Below are 21,871 nucleotides of genomic sequence, written 5' to 3'. Positions count from 1 at the left end.
GAACGCGCATTCTAGTAATGCTTCATGGCTACAACAGCTTGCGGTGTAAAAAAAAAAAAAAAAAAAAAAAACCCACTTTTTTATGTTACCGTCCTACGAGCCCCCAAAAAAACTCTTGAAAAAAAAAAAAAAAGCTTATTTCAACAGATTTACACAATGTTTTCAGAAAGTCTCCAAAAACAAGAGGTATATATTGTACAGTCTAGAAAAAGTTTTGGTTTTCTTTTTCCCCCCATCAAATGATATTAGAGTATGGCACCTCTGAAGAGAGAGGAGTTAAGTCGTAGTTTGGGCAATGCAGAACCAAACTGGTGGTGATCATTGTCGGTCGATCGCAGGGATTGTAAACATCTCCTAAATAGTTCATGTTGTGTACGAGGTAAAGTTCTTTGAGCTAATGATGGGAGGAGGAGTAGGGAGATGAGAGCTGCCAGTGGACGTCTGTCCGATGAATCGGGAGTCCGCATTAAACCTTCCCCAGGCTGGCTTCATTTGCCTTCAGTACTGCGACCGCGTCCTTCACTGCATGATAGATCACGTTCTTCACCTGCAAGGGGGACGCAGACACCGTTATACAAAAAGTACGCCAAACACCACCCAGCATACCAAATCTCGTTTTTACATCCAGTTGTAAGCAATAGGGTACCTGAAGCTTGTCCTCGTGGTTTGTGTGTGTATGGGAGAGATAGCGGAATTCCTGAGTCAGCCAGAAACAATGCTTCACGTGCTCCGGAGACACAAAGTCCTCGGCCACCTTTATGCAGCTGTACAAGTTGTGAACCTGAGAAGAGATCGGGATGAGCGCAGGATTGTCGGGAGTGTGATGACAGAGCGGTGTGCGACATAAGCCTGCACAGCACTCCTACCTGATGGGGGGCTCCTGCTGGAATGAAGACCGCGTCTCCCAAAAACTGTACGATGGCCCACCCCTGAACACCGTGCTCCTGGAGAAGCCTCTTCCTCAATATACTGTCCAGATACCAACTCTGGTCGTGGATGGGGTCGTGGTCTCCGGGGTTCTCCTGGCCTAGTTCTTCTGACACCTAAAAAGAGGACGGAAGCACAACACAAGTTATTCCTCACTTTTCAGCTGCATTTACCCTCAGAATTTGTGTGTGAATATGACGTTATAACAGTGGAGAAAAACTATTATTTGCTTTAACTGCTTCCCCACCCCCCGTCCTGTGCTGCAGAACAGCCTCCGTACATGGATGAATCCATCCAGTACAGACATACCCCGGGCTGGGGTAGCACAACAGTCAGGTGCTAGCAGAAGATAGTTCGTCTCTGTTAGGGGTCATGTGCATTCCACCAGACAGGAACAATGCAGAATAAGGCCTAATTCAGACATCCATGCAAATCGCTCCAATCCTGTAATGCACGGATGGACCGCGGCTCTCCCAACCCGAGTGTGACATCTACGTATGAAGCTCGGATTGCCTGTCCATGCAATGAGGTCTGTGTCCAGACAGAGATCCACATATGTCTGCATGAGCCCTAAGATTGGTATATTTGGGTGTGGAGAAATTAGGCAGAATTTTGCTCACTTTTTTCAAGAACTGTCGGATTTTCTCGGTGTCCTTGGCTGCATAGATGTGCCATAAAGCGCCCGGCTTCTCCCGAAACTCCACAAATCGCTTCACGGTCAATTCATCCGCATCTCCGTCTTGTAAGGTCCTGAGCACTTCTGTGAAATGGAAAACAGCAGGAGCGATTAACCTCTCATATGGCAAAATACAAACAATATAAAAGTGAAGGTTTTGCATGAACTAAACAGGATTTCTAACCCTGCTCCTGATCGCCCTCGTCTTGCGGGATCCCTACGTAGACCATCACATTGGCAGCATCAGATACATCCAGGTGGAGGTTGGTTGTACCATATTTCCGGTCCTCTGGAGTAATTAAACCTGTTTATTTTAACAAGACAGATCGTTAATACCAAGATGGCCGATCCGTCTAACATTCTTATCACTGGTCTAAAGTCCTTGATTCATCCAAATAAAGATAGTCAAACCCATACTCTGATGAAGTAGAAGTCTTCTAAAACCCCAATTACTTACCGTAAGCGTTGTACATTTTAGGTCCCAAATCAGGGCGGACGAAGTAAGGAGGAAGCCGTGCGGCCAGGTTCAGCTTGCCTTCCCTCCTGGTGTACTCGGGCAGTGGAATATTCTTCATTAAATCATCAAACCTGTAATAAGGGAATAATGAGGTCACTGCCCACGCTTCACCTATAACTTACACCAGCGTTCCCCAAGCTTTATAAAGCTATATATGTACATCAGAAACGAGAAGTGGAAAACATACCGGGACAGCATCATGTCTCTGAAGTCTTCTCCCGGAGGCCAGTCCTTCAGCTTCAGGACCATAGGGTCTCCAGAATCATTTTTAAGGCGTTCTGAAACACGAGTATTTGTTTTTCTTTACGGTCAGATATTCCCCCAGCCGTAATACACGCAACCCCCTTCATTTATCCAAGTCTAAACTATGGTCGCTTGTGAAATAATAGATGAAACCATACGTACTGGATATGTCTTCAAAGCCGTCCCAGAATTCACCGACGGTGGCGCCCGTGATGATGTCGTTAGTCCTACAGTTTACCAGGTCTGCTTCCTGCTCCCAAAATTCATCCCGGAAAGATTGGGGTCTCCAGAGATCGGTATTCAATTTAGTGTGCACTCCGGACACCATGACCGGCTGGAAGAGACGCCATAATGGATGGGTAAGCCTTGCACAATGGCTATTTGTACAAGATGACGCCAGAGCACAGACCACAAAGTCCGTGGACCGGACCACGTACCTGCCCTTGTTTCCAACATTCGCGGAAGACGTTCCAGTTGCTCTTGTTGGTGGGATCTTGCAGACACAGCAGCCTGTTGTCGCACAGCCAGTAGTGCGGCGTGTTGAATCCCATCAGACTGGGCTGAACAGCGAGACCTTGCGGTTTCCTTTCTGGATCAGTCATGGGCTTGGTTTGAACCAGAGATGCAAATATGTCGTCGAGCAATTTAGGCGTGCTCTTCTCACCGCCCTCAGGCTGCAGACAAAAAAAAAAGTTTTTGTACCAGTAATATTAAAATCTGTGTTTTGCGACTATTGAGCATATGCAAAGAAGGACATTTTGCATTGTCTAGCATCCAGTTATGGTCCAAGGGGCTGTTTTGCAAAACACCATGTCATCGTATATCCTTTCCTGGCTGCCCTTTAACCCCTGAAGGATCTTGGGATTTTCCGTTTTTTGCTCCCCTTGTTCCCAGAGTCATAGCGTTTTTATTTTTTTGTCAATATGGTCGTGTGAGGGCTTATTTTTTACGGGACAAGTTGTACTTTTGAACGACATCACTGGTTTTACCATATTGTGTACTGGAAAACGGGAAAAAATTCCAAGTGTGGTGAAATTGCAAAAAAGTGCAATACTACAGTTCTGGTTTTTTTTTTTACCACATTCACTGGGTGCTAAAACTGACCTTCCATTCTTATTCTCCAGGTCATTACGAGTTCGTAGACACCAAACATGCACAGGTTCTTTTTTATTTAAGTGGTGAAAAAAAAAAAAAAGCGTTTTCCGAGACACTTAGCGTCTCCACTTTTCGGGATCTGGGGCCGGGCGAGGGCTTATTTTTTGTGCACCGGGCTGACGTTTTTATTGATACCATCTTGGGGTAGATCCGATGTTTTGATCGCCCGTTATTGCATTTTATTGCAATGTTGCATCGACCAAAAAAAAAAAAAAACGTATATATATATATATTTTTTTTTTACACTTTCTGCTTGCTTCAATGTTCTTCATAGGAGACTAGAAGCTGCAGTTATTTGATCGGCTCTGTTACACAGAGGCGGTGAGCAGGTCGCCCGTATGCAGTAGAAATGCTCACTTGCTATGAGCGCCGACCATTGGGTGGCGCTCATAGCAATTGAGACATGACAACCACAGGGGTCTGCTGCAGACCCCGGGTTGTCATGCCAACCCATCGGTGACCTGTGATCATGTGACGGGGGTCACTGATGGGCATGGCCAATGCCGCGCTTCTGGCGCTGTGATGTTAAATGCCGCTGGTTAACAGCCGCGGGTGGATCACGATTCCACCAGCAGCTGTTGCGGGTACATGTCAGCTGTATAGATCAGCTAACATGTGCCTGGTTTAGTGCGGGCTCAGCGCCGCAGCCCGTGCTGAACCGGGGGTGATGGCCTGGGGTATACTAATACGCCCCAGGCTTTAAAGGGGTTAATACCCAACACCTCTCATGGACACGTAGGGTAATGATTCTGAGGGTAAGGGTAGGGTGGGCCGTCTTTACAATATATTTTTTTCTGGCTTTTATCATTGGAAGGGACACAGAAGACTGAGGCATATAGTGCCATGGAAAACCTCCCTTTTTCATCCCCCTTCAATCCTTGTTGCAAGGTCCTTGGTCGAAAAGTTGAAAGCAGCAAGGTCCTTGGTCGAAGAGATGTCCTCGATCCACAGCTCCTCTATATATCTGGCAGCCTCCTTCATCTTTTACTCCCCCAACGACTGAGATATTTAGTCCCATTCGGCCTCATCGTAATTGAGGAGGACGAGCCCCAGTTTGTTTGTTTTTGTCCCCCATGCCTCTTACTTTCCTTAATCTTTTGACTACGCACCCCAGCACAGGCCTGCTCTTCAAGAGGCATCATTCTCAGGATCTGTCTCGTGCCGTAGATTTGTAGCTAACTGAAAATACAGGCCCATGGCGGATCCCATCACCTAATCTTTAGTGAGTGTCCCCAGTGAACGGACGCACACAGGGGCTTACCTTTACGCTGGTGGAAGAATTGAGGAGGTTCCTTAAGAAGCCAGAACTGTTGCTGCTCATTGGGGACAGTATGGAGCTGCTGAACGGCTGCAGTGCGGAGGCCGGCTTTCCAAAACTAGCGAAAGAGGGTAGTGCTTTATTTTCCGTTTTCAACGTGGATGTGAAGAGGTTATCTGGAGGAAGATGACAGAAGACACGCATGAGGACACTGAGGTGTGTAACTGACACAGGGACGGTGTTACTCCGGGAAGGAGCTGCTCCGTCACACTCACCTTTGTTTTCCTTGTTCACGTTTGTGTTCGGAAGATTTGTCAGCCAACTTAAAGGCCCGGAGAGTGAAGATGAAGGCATTTTACTACTGGCCGATAACAGATCCTGTGCAGGGATCTTGGTAGATGGAAGGGATCCGCTTGAGGGTTCAGAACTAGAAGAACTCTATAACGAAAATAGCACGGTCACGAACACAACATCCTTCCATATAACCCCCCACCCCCAGCCGGCAGTCAGGAGTACACACCTGCTTCGGCTCTTCCTTCACCGCCGGTTTAGGTAAAGGCTTCTGGTGCTTGTTGGAGCAGGGACAATTGGACTTTATGCCCCACTTTCCCCTTACAGAGTGGACAACATCTCCGACATCGTACAGAGCTGGAAAAGAGGCAGGAATAGTCAGAGGCCGGAGACAGGCTCCTAATTACTGGTATTCCCCAGAAAAACTCCACAGCATCTACCCTGAGACCTATACATTCTGCTGACCCTCTGTTATTCCACCCTGAATAGAGACCAATAGTCAGGGCTGAAAGTGTTGGCACCCTTGAAATTGTTCCAGAAAATGAAGTCTTTCTCCCAGAAAGTTAGTGCAATTACACACGTTTATTTCCTTTATGAGTATTGGAACAAAAAAAAAACAAAAAAACAGAAAAGGCAAAGTGGACATAATTTCACACAAAACCCCAAAAGTGGGCTGGACAAAATTGTGTGCAGCTTTCCATAACTGTGGGTAAGCAACTGTTTCCTGTGGCAAGTAACAGGTGTTGGCAATATGAAAATCACACCTGAAACCAGATAAAAAGGGGAGACGTTGACTCAATCTTTGCATTGTGTCTGTGTGCGCCACACTAAGCATGGAGAACAGAAAGAGGAGAAAATAACTGTCTAAGGACTTGAGAACCAAAATTGTTAAAAAACTATCAACAATCTCAAGGTTACAAGTCCATCTCCAGAGATCTTGATGTTCCTTTGTCCACTGTGCACGACATAATGAAGAAGTTTACAACCCATGGCACTGTAGATAATCTCCCGGGACGTGGACAAGAGAAAAATTGATGAAAGGTTGCAACGTAGGCTAGTCCAGATGGTGGGTAAGCAGCCCCAATCAAGTTCCCAAGAAATTCAAGCTGTCCACATGTGGATGAAATTAAAAGCTATGGCAGGAGACCCAGGAGGACCCCACTGCTGAAACAGAGACATAAAAAAGCTAGACTGCAGTTTGCCAAAATGTATGCGAGTAAGCCAAAATCCTTCTGGGAAAGCGTCCTGTGCACAGATGAGACCAAGATAGAGCTGTTTGGTAAACACATCATTCTACTGTTTACTGAAAACGGAATGAGGCTTACAAATAATAGAACACAGTACCTACAGTCAAATATGGTGGAGGTTCAAAGATGTTTTGGGGGGTGTTTTGCTGCCCAGTGTCAGATAGCTGGGTTTGCTTCCTATGTCATGGGTCTTCCACCAGGAGCACCCAGAAATGGATCGAAACAAAGTGCTGGAGAGTTCTGCAGTGGCAGCAATGAGTCCAGATCTAAATCCCATTGATCACCGGTAGAGATCCTAAAATTACTGTTGAAGGCACCTTCACACATGAGAGACCTGGAGCAGTTTGCAAAAGAAGAGTCGTCCAAAATTGCAGTTGAGAGGTGTAAGAAGCTGATGGTTATAGGAAGCAAATGATTGCAGTTATTTATTCCAAAGTATGTGCAACCAAATATTAAAGTTGAGGGTGCCAACAATTATGTCTTGTTTTGGGGATTTTGTGTGAAATGATGTCCAATTTGCCTTTTTTTTAAGTTGTTTTTTTTTTGTGTTGTTCCAATACACACAAGGAGATAAACTAACAAAACATGTATAACTGCAATAATTTGGAGAAATACTTTATTTTCTAGAAGAATTTCAAGGGTGCCAACACTTTCAGCCGTGACTGTATACATTGTGCCTTTCCTCTGCTATTCCTGATGGCGAGATACAATGAAGCCATGCTCTTTTTTTGAAGAATTGATTGTGACCCATGAATGGTTAGACAGCCGGGATCACGTAACAGTTGTCAAATCTTTATGCATTTCCTAGCAGAATAACAGAGGAACAGCACATTAAAGAGTTCAGAGTAAAGATGCTCCGGCTTTGCCATTTTTTGGGGTACGCAAGTATTTGCTAACACGGACCCGTCCTTTGAGGCCGGACACTTGTGAGGATCGCTTACCTTTTCCCGGTACGATCTGGGTCGGCATTAGGTTGTCAGGCTCGTGTAGTTGCCCTTTGCAACATTTCAGCCATGCAAAATCTGCTTCATCATTGCCTTTAATAATAAAAAAAAAAAAAAGATGGAAAAAAAAATTAAACACAACAGCAAAGACTATAAACCGCACAAAACGGTAAAGGAAGAGTAAAGTGATAAAATAAGCAACGATGCAGAATTGTCCACCATGGCGCATACCGCTGCTCAGGCTTTTCTTCTTCATCCGGTGACAGTCCACGCACACCCCGAAGCCGCACTTGGGACAAACCCAATGGAGGTTGAAGATGGTTGTGTCACAGACATCGCACATCTCCCGCACGCCGCGCACAGCGCGTTTCCAGGCCACTTGCTCTGCAGAGAACAGATGGGTTATGCTCGGACGAGACCTTTACAGAATTCTGCAGTTTGTGTTTTTTCTTACTTTGTGGATCTACAGAAGCCATAACCTCCTTTTCGGACATGACGAGCTTGCAGAAGTGGTCTCCGATGTTCGCTAGGATGTACTTGGCTGTGTCGAGGTCCAAATCCACAACGCTGGTCATCAAGGGAAGCCACAGGTTTATTGCTTCGGCATCATATTTATTGGGGGTCAGGAAGCCTCCTTCCTTAAGTAATCCGTGCTTATTGAAGTGCAACCTGGGGACGAGAAACATGTGTCCAATGTGAACAGACAGGAAGTGGAAAAGGCTGGCAGAATGTCTACCTGTAGCCGCCACTAGAGGGGGTGTCAGAGCCAACTGCATACTGAATACAAAAAGCTCCCTCTAGGGGTGGCTGCAGGTAGGCAGAATTTTAGGCATTCAATTTAAAGGGATTTTCAATTTTTTATTATTTTTTTTTTTACTATAAAAGTTGTAAGCTATAAAAAAAAAAAGAGGTACATCCCATCCCCCCATAATAATGCAAATCCTTGCACTTGTCAGCCACTACAAATCAGCAGCCTTGTTACCCACATGCCTTGCTACTTGCGTCATATGTCCCATTCCTGAGGGGTGAGGCCAGAAGTACAGCACATGGACGCTGTGGCCACCGACTGATTTTACATTTAGGCTGTGGATGACCTCTTTAAGTTTTCACATGCAATAAAACGACGATCTTATAATTTTTTTGCAACTCCCAAAAATAGGGTGTCGCGCTGCTCACCTCCGGAAGTGAAAGAAGCGGCAGAAGACGGCAGCGTCCCGCTGTTCCTTGCTCCGTCCGAAGCGGTCCAGGCGGCACTCTCTGCATTTGTGCAGGTGTGGGGCGATGTCGTTGCAGGAACCGTCCTGGACAAAGCAGTCGCCGCTTGATTGGAGCCTTTTCAGCTTATGTGGGTCCAACAATATAGATCGGGGGTAAGTGACTAGAAAGAAAACAAAAAACTCACATTAGAGACCAGATAGCACAGACACAAAGCACTACGGTCACCCCTCTTCTGCCTACTACTTACCGCCATCACTTTTACTGGGACTCTTGTGGGGAGAGACCTCCATTTTTGGTGGTTTCGGACCAGGAATGACATTTTGCGGTTTAGCCTTGAATTCAGTTTTCACAAGCGGCGGATGAGCGGCGGCATTGCTCTCAGTCGCTGAGGCCGCACCGAATACACCCAGCGGTTGATGCACTAAGTTCTTACAAGCCTCAGAGCTTCCTAGCCGCGGGGAGTCCTTCACCGTCAAGGTGTTTTTGTCAGGAAAGCGTTCCACGGAGAACTCAAAGCCCTTGGGGAACACTGTTGAGGGCTTTGTAAAGGCCGCAAAGAGGTTTTCTGCTTTTTGCCCGTTGTCACCGTTTGCCTGGCTGGGCCAAGATGAAAAACCAGCTCCTGAGGAGAAAGGACCGGCGGTGGACTTATCCGTCAGGCCAAATCCGAGCCCCTTGCCCTGTGACATTGCAGCGCTGAGGAACAAGTTCTCCTCTTCCTCTTTCACGTCACCATTCATAACGGAGGACGTCTCGCTTGGCAAGTTTTGAGAACATTTCCTGAACAGGGGAGAGATATTATTTTAGATTAGCACATCACGGCTGCAGCCAAGCGATTGCAGCACTTATGTGCACTGTTGACATGAAGTCACTGCTCCAGCCAAAGGAGTCCAGAGTAAGGCAGAAAGTATAAAAGCTTAAGGGGACCACTTTTAATAAAGTGGAAAAAAAAACAAAAAACCTTTAATATAAAATCTTTGCATCAAAATCATTTTTTTTTTTATTTTAGACTTTTGAACAGATTTACCCTGGAGGTGTCGCAGCGCCAAAGCTTGGCGGAGAGTTTGCCTGGGGTGGAGTCGCCTGGGAGGATAAGTTTGGGCTGGAAGGCGTAGTGGCGGCACATCCCAGCAAGGCTTCTCCAAATCCAACCGGCACCGACTGCTTGGAAGCCAGATTTAATGCAGTCTACAAAAAAAAAATAATATATAATATCGAGCTCAGACAATTAAATAAAAAAAAATCTTCATGGCGGATTCCTCTGAACCTCTAAGAAGAAAAGGAAGCACAAATGCAATTCCTCCATTGGATCATACTGCACATAAAATTAAGAAATATATAGGGGAATCTGTTAATGTTCTTAGAAACCAAAGGATCCAAAGATTCACGCTAATTAACAAATACTATGTACACTATCGGAGTCCCAATATCAATATAGACCCATCAAAAGAATTATGTATTCATAAATAAATCAAAACCACATACATAATAGAATATCACTTTATTAACTACACAACATTTCAGAGGAAGACTGTTTTAGAAAAAAAGCCGACCGTCCTTGGACAATAGCTTAGAAGGTATTCAGAGGATTTCTTCCATCCCTATAGGGTATGCCAGTGACATGCACCCACCGTCTGCTCAGCACCCCGCGCCTGCTCAGCCTTTTCACTTTCCGGTGATGTTTTCATGAGATTCTTCAGAGGGTTCCCTGAGGACTTTGGGTTGTCCACCACTACCAGCGTCTTCCCATCATCTCTGGAGTAGGTAAGGAAGCTCGGCTTCTTTGTGTCCTTAGCCGGTGCCTAAAATGAGGGCACAATAGAGATGACCACCTGCAGAAACATGTGCAAACACGAAAGGTTTCTAAGTGGTCGCCTACCTTCTCCACTTTATTCTGTTTCGCGTCCTTTTTTGACATCCCGCCTTCACTTCGCCTTTTTGTAGGTTTGACCTTTACTGGAGCTAAAATAGGTGACGAGACGTCAGAAAGTAAATCTGATACGCAACGCCGCAGTGAGATCTTACATAAGCCGATGAGAGCTTTACCTTTCTCAGTAAAGTTATGGATCAGCTCCACATGGATCAGAGCCGGATCAATAATCTTTAGGCTGGGAACCTAATGGGAAACACAGATGATAAATGCACTGAATGAAAAGCATCAATACTGGCGATTCGCAGGGTTTTCCGGAGCTTGCACCGCAGTACGGCGCGGCTGGATCCTCACCTCTTCACACTTTATCTGCAGCGTCCGGGTGGTTGTACTCGTGTTCATTACCGACGCGTTGAACCACTGATACCCTTCTCTCATGCTATACACTTTTATAGACGAGCCAACTAAATTTTTGGCACCTTTATAAAGAAAAAGAAAAATGGTGATGTATAGCGATACTACAAGGTCTCCCGTTTCTATTTTATGACAATTTACAAGCGGCACAGGCTGAAACCAAGCAAGTGAAATAAGGGCTGCCCATGCAACACAAGGACGCAATGTATTGGCAGCCCCATGTAAGCCAGGGTTTCCTAAGAAGCCCCCATAAGATAGCGGACGACCACATGGACTCACCCTGCAGTACGCGACTTTCATCCACGCTCTTTCTGATCAGCTCCTGGAAGGCCTTGTTAAACGTGCGGTTTCCGTGCATAAATTGTTTCAGGCTATCCCGATCCTGTAACAAGAAGGCGACAGTCAGTTCATGTAAGGGCCTGATGACCACAACCCCTCTGTGGTACGTCAGCGCTGGGGTCTGCATGAGCGTTATAGTCGCGGCTGCCATCATGGTACTCCTTGGTGAACCGGGCCTCCTTGGTGAACCACAATTACGCTACATAGTACATAGAGCAAGCAATCAAAGGACTGCAGGTAATGGTCCCCTAAAAAACATGTTTTTAAAAAAATATATAAAAAAAAATAAAAATATAAAAAGGAATAATGTCACCTTTTTCCAGTTTAATAATCAAGAAAGTAAAAATAATCAGGTATTGCAGCGCCCGTAAAAGCCTGATTACAATATAAATGTAAGATGTACTAATGAAAAATAGAAAGAGGGGATAAGGAAAAAAAAAAAGAGGATAGAGGAAAAAAAAAAAAAAAAAAAATAGGGGAAAGAAAGTGTACAGACACACACACAGATGTATGGATATAGGCATCCTGAGAGAACATTCATGCGATGTTATCAAATAATCACAATTAAACTGGACTTTGTGAATGTACTTTAAAGAAAAAAAAAATGTCAGGGGTTGGCAATTACCCGTAATCCCTCCACGACATCCTCATTCATGAACACTTTATGTTTATCTCCAAGAAACTGTATGCAGGTCATGGGCTGCATGGACACCTTGCTCATCAGCACTTTATATTGCTGTAGATGAGGACAGGAAAAAAAAAACAGAACATTAGTAAGGACATCTGTCTAATCATTAATCAGACTTGTAGCATTTGGGCCCTAAACATCATGACATCACAGGGAAATTAACATTAACTTGTGTTTCCCTTTTTATAGATATGGACATCTTCACCATGGAAAATAGGAGGACTGGAGTGCAGTACACCCTTCATTCCTAAACAGTTTGCAGCCGGATCCTGATTTCAGAGTTGTCTCTTGTGGATGTGTCCTTTGTGTGATCTGTTGTCAGCGATACCAGGATGCTGCTGCCTTCACTGGCTCTCATGTACCAGCACAGCTTCTATCCTGGACTGATTTTCCCTTCTCAGGAGGAATCTCGTTTGTTCTGACACATTGATGGTGAGCAGTGATTCCCTCTTAATACGTCACCTGTGTGATTCTCCCTCCTCGCCTTGCAGACTGCGCTGTGTCCATTACAGCCAGTGTAATCTGCCTTCCCTGAAAACATGGATGCTTTCCACTATCCGCACTGATGAGCTGTGCGTTTCCTCCTACCCCTCCCTGTAGTTATCTCTGAGAATAATATAAGGGAACCAGAAACCTGAGCTGCAGTCTGTCACATCTATGTCAGGAGCAGCAGCATATACACACACAGTTGCTAAATTTTGCATTTAGGAATACATTTAAAAAAAAAAAAGGATATAAATTCAGTATGAAGGCATATTCAATATATTACACACTTGGACAACCCCTGTAATAGATAATCAAAAAGCTGTACAATGCCTGCAAAATATTAGCACGCATACACAAGCCTTTTACCCCTGGCAGTCCCCTCGCCCCGATTCTCCCCGCAGACATCACACAGCCTATATAATACTGCTGACGTCTGCAGCCGATGCCACAGACTGTATATATTACTATCGGCCGTGATGTGAGACCATTGTTAGCAGAAAGGAACGACCAGAAGTAAAAGGCTGCGTATAGTTGTTGTATTACTTTACATGTATGGCTGTCTGTCTGCAGCTTTCAATTATTCTGGCCAACGCCTCTGAGCTGGAGCTGCAGGAATCTGCCGTCCCCTCCGCTCTGCCAGGAGCAGATTGTGTGATTTACTGGCGAGCTTTCTGTCTTTCCTTTCGTGTGAGCATTCAGGACATTTCCACAAGACTGGAATGAGTGTTTTATCATTGCTCAGACTCCTTCTCAGACCTCCATAATTCAGTCTTACAACTGCATCAGTCTAAGGAGATCTGCAACTTCACCGAGTAGTGATAAGTTGGGGATAAAAAACAGCTGGGACCCCCACTGATCCCAAGAGCAGGCTCTGAACTGAGTGGTAACCGCATGTGCCTGCGCCCCTTCAGATACAGGTCAGTACACAGCTATACTCACCATGGCCGGGCACAGTACAGACATAGACGGGTTACTCGGACATTTGCGGTTTGCGATGGCCAAGCTGTGCTCCACCAGGAATAGTTGGCTTTGGGAGCCGTACACCTCGATCCACGTCCTCTTCTCCCACGGTTCATCCTCAAACTCCACACAAACCTGCAGACACGAGAAGCATGAGAGTCGTTTCCCCAGCAGGACACACTGTGTACATGAGTCATTAGATAACAGGCAGCGCTGTGTGTACACCACGTGCGAGTCCACTCCCTCCCACATACAGAATGGACCCCGGCCAGAAAATAACTCCTGCGTGCCCTCATCTGCGAGACTGCTGACCGCGGGCATCTAGAATAGAATTTCTGCCAGTCACATGCAGGTATAGATTGTGACGGGAGGGCAGACGGATAGAAGGAGACGCCCACCAGACGGAGCACCCCCCAGGAGGAGCTCGGCAGACGGAGCACCCCCCCCCCAGGAGGAGCTCGGTAGACGGAGCACCCCCCCCCCCCCAGGAGGAGCTCGGCAGACGGAGCACCCCCCCCCCCCAGGAGGAGCTCGGCAGACGGAGCACCCCCCGCCCCCAGGAGGAGCTCGGCAGACGGAGCCAAGCAGGAGAAGCTTCCCCAGCAGGAGGAGCCCGGCAGGAAACATGGCTTCGCTTCACACTACTGTGTGCAGACTGGCAAATACCTGATGACACAGACAAGCAGTTTTTGCTATTATTTTTTCTTCCTATTGAGATTGGCAGACCACACTAATGTGTATGAGGGTGACAAGAGGCAGATGTTGGGGGCTATTGGGGGTAAGGATGGAGCAGGTTAATATGACCATGAATATTAGATGCCAAATGAAGTCGTACTTTTCAGCAGGAAAAAATAAAATTGACTAATGTATATGGGGATCTATTCACCCTTATCCCAGGGGTAGAGATAGATCTTTCAAGTTGGGATTTCAAAATGGCCAATGCAGCCGCCAGGCATCCTGGCGCAACTAACAAGCTTGGAAACATGCATGCTTGGCCGAACAGGGGGTGCACGAATCTGGGTAAAGTGGGGTGGAGAGGGGACATCTGTCAAACCCTATCTATATGCCTGTCCAACGTTGGTTCTCTAGGGAAATACTCCTGAGAACACATGAGACTGGGCCAAGAGTACATTACGGGGTCAGAAAAAAGGTCGACTGCCATCAAAGTTTTCCATCATCTGCTGCCTTATCTTATCTCTAGGTTGGAGATGTTGACTACACTAATAAGGAATTGCCGTTTAATCCAGGGCTGTGGAGTCGATAAGCCAAACCACCGGGATAAGCGAGACCACCGACTCCGACATTTCCCTGACTTCAGACTCTACAGCCCGACCTGACTACTGAGCGTGTACATATAGAGCAGCACAGATTCATCTCAACTAAAAGCCGAGACCCTTAGATCAGGAACAGAACATTTCAGAACTTTCCCAAATTCTTATGAAAACATTTACAGCACATCCTGCATTGTACTACTGTACCCAATTAATTATATATTTTAGGAGTCGGTCCATTTTAAACCAACTCCGGCTCCACCAAAATGGACACTGACTCCGACTCCACAGCCCTGGCAACCCCAATGTGCAGTTTCATAGTAACACTGCATCAAATATATAAAAAAAAAAAAGGGTCACTTGGTTCCAGATGTAGAAAAGCTCAGAAATCCAAGACTTGCAGTTCTGTGAGAGTAAAGTCAGATGTAAGGCGAAAGGTGGACACAATACAAGTAGTCAGATATGTGCTCTGCATCGTCACCGGGAGGACGGGCACCATCCACCACCGCCCTTCCCTATTACCGGGGGAGGGACGTGCCACCACGTGGCTAATGAGACGATGTTTACATGCACAGGGAGGAGGTGCCCAGAAGGACTATGAATGGGGTGAAATACTCTACTACCTCCTGTACAAGAAGGAAAATTCATCAATGCTCCACCATCCCTCTCATCACCACGTGGCGATTTAACTCCTCACATGCCCAAGGTGAACATTTCTCCTAAAATGCTCTTCTATACTGTAACGGGGACTCGCTTGGTGACATTCTTGCACAAGTGATCCCACCGGGAATCAGACAGATTAACCTTTCAAATGATATGTGCTAACATCCATCATATGGGGCTCATTTTTAACCTACTTTTATGACTTCCAAAAGGGCAAATCAGCAACTACAACCAGAGATTTCCCACCACAGATGGGAGGAGGTGGTAAACAAGGTGAACCAGTTTGACCTCATCCATCGAGCACAGATGGATTCTGGACTGAATATTCGGGGGGGGGGGGGGGGTGCACAGTCAGGTCGTCATCATGCGGCTCTGAACTATCAAACAAGACCGTGAATAACCACCATTAAGGCCATTTTGGACTACGAAGAACCACATGAAATGTCAGTGCTGGAGGCCATCAGACGACTACAGCACAGTGTGGACCCCGGCACAGGATGTGAGGCTCTCCGACCACAAGTTACATAATCCAGTCACCACTTGCAGCCAACTTTATCTCGAGAGGAAGGCGAAACCAAGCGCGCAACTTATCTACATCTGCTGTGCACGCTATTACTTCCTGTGATCAGCCGCAGGAGAGGAGCTTGACAGTCTCTAGAGTGGAGAAACCTTCAGCAATATTTATATGGACTAGTGAGAGTCATCACATCTAAATTCCCCATACCTTGTAAACTTAGGCCGGACTAGCCAATCGTCTAAAGAGTCACAAATCTCTGAGTGCTGAAACAAAGAAGGGCCAGACACTTACTTACTCCCCTTTCCCTATTGGGACCATCCGCCCGCTAAGTCGAGTGTTCGGCGAATACTTACTGTAAGAGTACAACTATCGTAAAAAGTGTACGGTATGTGGACAAGGACCCGCATCTGCCATCAAAACATGGCCGTTGGAGGAGAGGTGGACAGGCATGGACGGCTCTACGGGAGGATGTCCAGCTAACCGTGGGTACCGGGACCCCAGCACGGTGACCAACATCCTACAGACGGTCAAAATGCCATAAATATCCTTGACAGGATAGTCTTTTAAGCTCTTCTAATACTCCAAGATTGCTAAAAGTAAAAGCAGATTCTGTCCATAGGAATTGTCAGTGCTTTCGTTACCCAATTATCCCCCATGGACGTAGTCCATTCTGAATGAACCTTGCGGCTCCGCACATAAGCCTATTGAAGATCCCAGCTGCCAGTATAATCCTCCCCGTCGGTCCCTCTTCCTAGCACAGCACAAAGCCTCGCACGGCCTCCTTTCAGAACATGTAATTTGCAATGCAAGCAACAAACGTCCCCGTCTCCTCCCGGCCTATTCCCACAATCTAGCCGGCAGCTGGGACCATCCCCTGCAACTAGGTCCAGAGCAAAGACTGAAGGAAGAAGCCAGTAGGTGTCTTCAACCTCTTTACTTGGGGGAAAGGCTCTTTAATGCAACAATGTACATGGTAAGAAAAAACAAAAAAACAATCAATGATCAAAACCTCCAATTTACAAGCCATCCACGAAGATGGTGGAAATTAGGATCAAGACGGGTGTCCAATGGCATCGCTCACATGGCTTCTTTCATCAGCCAATGAGCACTGAGCTGAAAATGAAAGGAAGGCTTTCACTGGCTGGGACGCCTTGTGGGAGGAGTCACAGTGTATAAACATAAACAGATAGTATGCAAAAGTGACATCAAATGTAAGACGGCCTCGTCAGGGTTAAGGTAACGAAGACCAATTAAAAAGAGTCATGATAACTAATACTCGAGATAAAAAAATATAACCGCAAGAAAAAGCATGAAATACAGACAAAACAGCCGGTGATGATAACATGGCAAATAAGATTACAGGCGACCCGGGCTTTATTGCAGTCTGATAATGTCACGTTTGCACTATCCAAAAAGTGTCGATCAAAGAAAAACCACAAAACCCGTCCCTCAACCCACGCTGTCACATCCAGTCATGTCAGGATGAAGCCACGACACTCCCCTCACATAACATGAGTCACTACACAGCACTCCCCTCCTGCTCAGCCCAAGTTTACACTCTCCATAAGCGTCCCCCCTCCTCCCGGGAAAGGCAGACAGCACGTACACAGAGGAACTTCCAAATGCATACCAGCTGGGGGTGGGGAGCGCAGCGGCCGCCCTACACTAGCAAAGGACATTCTCGAGAAGACAATAGCTTGCTAACTGCCTGTGAATGTAGACATGTGCCGGAGACGTGACCACAACCAAACAGAAAACACCAGCTGCAGAAAGCCAGGGGATCCCAATAGTCACAAGTACACAAGTAATATAATTTAGTGATGTTCTATCCGGCCCAGCAACAAAATGGGGGCAATATGGCGCCAACCCTTACAGGAGTGTGCTTGTAGGCCAAGTTGGACGGAGGACGCCCCATCACTGGTCACTGCCCTTATATTGTGGACGCAGCCATTGAATGGGCGGAACCTAAACAGGAAGCAACAGACGGCAACAAGAGACGTCAGCGCAACACGAGGGATTAATCACAGCCTGATACATAGATACCACGGCCGTGTGGCCGCAGCTGGGCTGGAGGCGCTGTCTACCCAACGCACACATGTAACTCATTTCTGGCTGCCGCTCACGACTGACCCTGTGTATGACGAGCAATGGCACCGAATAACCCAGGAAAGGCAATGGTATGTCCAAGACCTAGGCACATAGTAAGGACTGGGCGGCTGCATGGAGACGCTTCGCCCGCCAATTTCCCCCAATGCATCATATCTTCTGTAAAAAAAAACAAAAAAAAAAACAAAACCCTCCTCTCTGCACGCCCACGTTTGCACTGGACTCCCCAATCTTACAGCAACAGCACATACAGACAGCATGGCCAGCAAAACAGGAACTGACTGACAGCTGGGGAGGAGGCGGAGCCACAGGAGGCAACAAAACTGAGCAAGGAAGCAGCCACCAGAGGACAGTCACCTACATGCACCCCCAAGACGGGGGAAGACCCCTCAACACCGCACCAAATAGCTCCATCTGATCTGGTCGTAAAACAGACCCCGTACTTCCAATCATTTGGGTGAGGTTACCTCTCCTTTTCATAAGCACAAACTTATCAGTCAGGACCTAACGACCATGTTAGCATGACGCGCTCTCCAAGGTCAACACCAGCGGTAAATCCTTGCACTATATGTCACAAACACAGACAAATATCCTCAAAACACCCCCCCTCCTCCCATCACAGAGAGGGGTGACCCAACATTACAGCAATGCTCCGTAATCATCATCTCTGAATTATAAAAATGATATAGGAGGAACCTAGTTATACCCTGCATAAAGTCCTATAGGGCTAGGACAGATTTGTGTACGTGTCCCACACTATAGACTCATACAGGGGTATAACGAGACCCCGAGCCGGTAATATGCAACTAGGCTTCTGGCCGGCTGCGGGTTTCTACCTCTGCACCGGGGTATACTCGTCTCCTGGCTACAAGTATATATCGATATACAATCACATTACACCCTAGACCACTGGCTCCGGTACTAGGTATGGGAAGTCAGGGAGATGGCGGCTCCCATAATGTACAGATAAGACACCTGCGGCCACCCTCGCTGCTAACGAGAAGCCGGATCTGCCGTAGAACACAACATGCTCTATACTGGTACAATGTAAAGAAGTCATCTAGCACTTCTCTCTACTACGGGAAGTGCTACCGACAGAAAGCCCATCAGACACAAGGTCTCGCCCGGCAGGTCTTATTAATCAGTATGGGGCGAGAGACCCGGCCACCGATTGTTGACGCCTCTCACCTTCTAGTATGACCCATCTCAGAGTTGCTTTATGACATTGGCCCTTTCTGCAGAGTAGGACGGCAGTGGGCAGCTACCTCTAATCAGACACGTGGAGAGCAGCCGGTATGACAACACTAGCCATGCTTAGAGCAGCTTCGATGACGGAGAGGAGTACATCGCTATGGCATGGGCTCATCCTGCAGGAGTATATGTCAGGAATAAGCTCTTACTATATACCTTCACATGGAATGGCGAAGCCCACCAACACAAAGAAAGCTGTCAGAAGCCAGCCGGACCCTCACAGCCCTGTGGACACCGATGGCGTCGAGAAGAAATCCTTGGGCCAGGTTCAGTAGCGCAAGCAAGGTTCACATGCTACCATTTGTGTTATGGACACAGGTCCCAACGAGAAATGAGTGGATCGGCCCAATCAACCCCAGGCCAGTGGTCAGGAGCTGTGTGAATTTCTGCTTACAAGGGCTGTGGAGTCGGAGCCCATTTTGGTGGAGTTGGAATAAAATTGACCAACTCCAACTCCTAAATTATATAATAAATTGGGTACAGTAGTTCAATGCAGTTTGTGGGGGAATATTTTTTCATAAGAATTTGGGAAAATTATGAAATGTCCGATAAATGTCTGTCCTAATCCTGATCTAAGGGGCTAGACTATTAGCTGAGATGAATCTGTGCTACAGTAAATTCATGAGCCATGTATGAGAGTCGGTGTCATGGAAATTGAGGAGTCGGAGGTTTGGCTTACCGACTCCACAGCCCTGTTGCTTACACAGATGACGATAGGTTGGGCTAGCAAATCAAACACCGCACCGGGGAAACAGGAAGCTCCTGTCCACTGCCAAAAAGCACTGACCTGGACCATGGGCTGGAGCCGCACAAAGTGCTCCGCTTGTCTCTAGACCCAGCCAACCGTTGGTCTAATGACCCCAGCTGACAGCTTTACATATGCCCCAATAAGCAGCCAGTTCTAGTTAGTCTTTGGGGTAAGACTTGAGCCCCCAAAGCAGGAAATTAGCCTCACCCTGGTCACTATAAAACGAAGACCTACCGTGAGTACTAACCAGCCTCCAAAACCCAGAAGACCGGGCATAGCAGGGTACCCAGACTACCAACTGTCCAACTTCAGACAGCACCGGACGATTCAAGACAAAAGAAATTCACAGCTGGACAAGAAGATGATCAGTGGCAACAGCAGAACCAGGCGCGAGGACTACAGAATCGGCAGCCGAAAACGAGGTCGGTGTCACATCTTGGTCAAAGTACGGTGCAGCTCTGGGTACTCAGCAGTCTCATAGGGCAACTAAGAGGTTATGGAGTCCACGTGATGACACCAGCAGCCGGTCCTGATTAGTGACGAGCGAGCATGCTCCTTTAACCCCATCACCAAGCATGCTCGGGAGTTTACCGAGTAGCTTCAACACGTGAGGATTCGGTAACAAACAAGCAATCCTTGCATGTGTTGAGGCTGTCCAACAGCCGTAAGTCATGCGGACGTAAAACATAATATATGAGCATGCCAAAGCTACTTGGTAAGCACCTGAGCATGATCGGTGAAAGGGTTAAACGAGCACGCTCGCTCATCACTAGTCCTGATATGACAGATGGGTGACCCGGCCTCAGACCAGCGCAGAGTCTGCCGGACAAGCCGCAACTGAACGAGCGTCAACTAGACACCGAAAAACCTCAAAGATAATGCAGCAAAAACGACTGTGCCATAATCAGACCGTCACCGGCCAGTCCAGCCCGCCACCGGACAACACCGTCACCGGCCAGTCCAGCCCGCCACTGGACAACACAGTCACCCGCTGATGTCACCTACCTTCAGCTCGGTGCAGTTGACGTCTTTGTGAGACGCGGCCCGGATGACGCCGCTCTTCCACGGCCAGTCCTCGATCTGACTGATGTCCAGCTGCAGGTTACTCCCCAAAACGCAGGCAAACCTCTGCCCCACCAACACGTGAACCGTCCCCTGGTGCATCAGCACCATCATGGTTACACCTAAGGGGTTAAAAAAAAAAAAAACACAAAAAAATACAATATTTTAAAAAAAGGTCATGCTGACAACACGCCATCCAAGCTTTATTGACAAAATGGGGACAAATGAGCGATTTTAACCCTAAATAGACCAGTCTTTGACCATAGAAGGGGCCGGCCGCTCCGCTTCCCCCGAACTTACTAAAGTCACATGACACAAGTTACGCCATTGCCAGCGGCGACAGAAAGGATTGGCCCACGCACCGGGCAACGCAAATCTAAAGAGGCCAATGATCTCCGCCATCTTGTCAAATTAGAAAGACCACTTCATTACAATATATGCTAATGACCCTCATATATGCTAATTAGCCAGGGGTGAAAGGAGGATAAAGCCCACATACTATAAAGGGAGCACAGCCATTACTGACACAGGGGAGCCGCCTGCTACTCACCGTTACTAGAGCTCCTGTCATGCACCGGTGACCGGTAAGTGGCGGCTGGCAGCAGCGATGTGCACGCAGTCAGCGCCCGCTCTAATGTCGCTTCCGCCAGCTCTCGCCCCGGCCAGAACACTACTATGCAGGAGAGGAGGACAAACACTACACGCGCAGCCTCCAAGCCACGCCTCTCCAGCGCCTATTGGAGGAAGAGGAAATAGGGGCGGGCCAAGGTGAGGTATGCTAGCGAACCATTGGTGGAGTAAGCCTGCCAATCCAACCTGAGTTGCCAAGCGCCCGTAGCTCCTCCCCTTCCACTTTCAACTTCGAGCCATTCCTCACAGCACAGGGAACTCCACAGCGACTATAAAACGTATTCGTCCGCCACCGTAGACACGAAAAAGTCCGCCATCCGCCCACTGACTAACAACGGGTTTATAGTGTGGAAGATAAACGGTCTATAGTATTATCGGTTATCGACGTGA

At 47.2% G+C, this 21,871-nt stretch overlaps 1 protein-coding gene across 1 annotated transcript; it reads right to left on the bottom strand.

The window, feature by feature from the left end:
- Positions 1–48: 48 nt before the first annotated feature.
- On the bottom strand, positions 49–21,612 carry KDM3A (lysine demethylase 3A). Its single transcript, XM_073649137.1, has 27 exons — positions 21,402–21,612; positions 20,795–20,973; positions 13,213–13,368; positions 11,725–11,835; positions 11,040–11,142; positions 10,701–10,825; positions 10,523–10,592; positions 10,356–10,438; positions 10,108–10,278; positions 9,504–9,664; positions 8,724–9,256; positions 8,435–8,636; positions 7,713–7,927; positions 7,490–7,642; positions 7,256–7,351; positions 5,297–5,424; positions 5,052–5,214; positions 4,780–4,952; positions 2,801–3,037; positions 2,526–2,697; positions 2,308–2,398; positions 2,061–2,191; positions 1,788–1,907; positions 1,548–1,687; positions 867–1,043; positions 647–781; positions 49–547 (listed from the first exon to the last, which is right to left on the bottom strand). Exons 2-27 carry the CDS (start codon positions 20,963–20,965, stop codon positions 467–469), a joined length of 4,098 nt encoding a protein of 1,365 aa, XP_073505238.1. The 5' UTR covers positions 20,966–20,973; positions 21,402–21,612; the 3' UTR covers positions 49–466.
- Between the last annotated feature and the right edge of the window lie 259 nt (positions 21,613–21,871).

Source organism: Phyllobates terribilis, unplaced genomic scaffold, assembly GCF_046119375.1.
Source record: "Phyllobates terribilis strain yellow unplaced genomic scaffold, ASM4611937v1 Scaffold_1__5_contigs__length_1240528914, whole genome shotgun sequence".
Taxonomy (NCBI): Eukaryota; Metazoa; Chordata; class Amphibia; order Anura; family Dendrobatidae; genus Phyllobates; species Phyllobates terribilis.
Note: the sequence above shows the minus strand (reverse complement) of the source record. Positions and strands in the feature narration are given on the sequence as shown.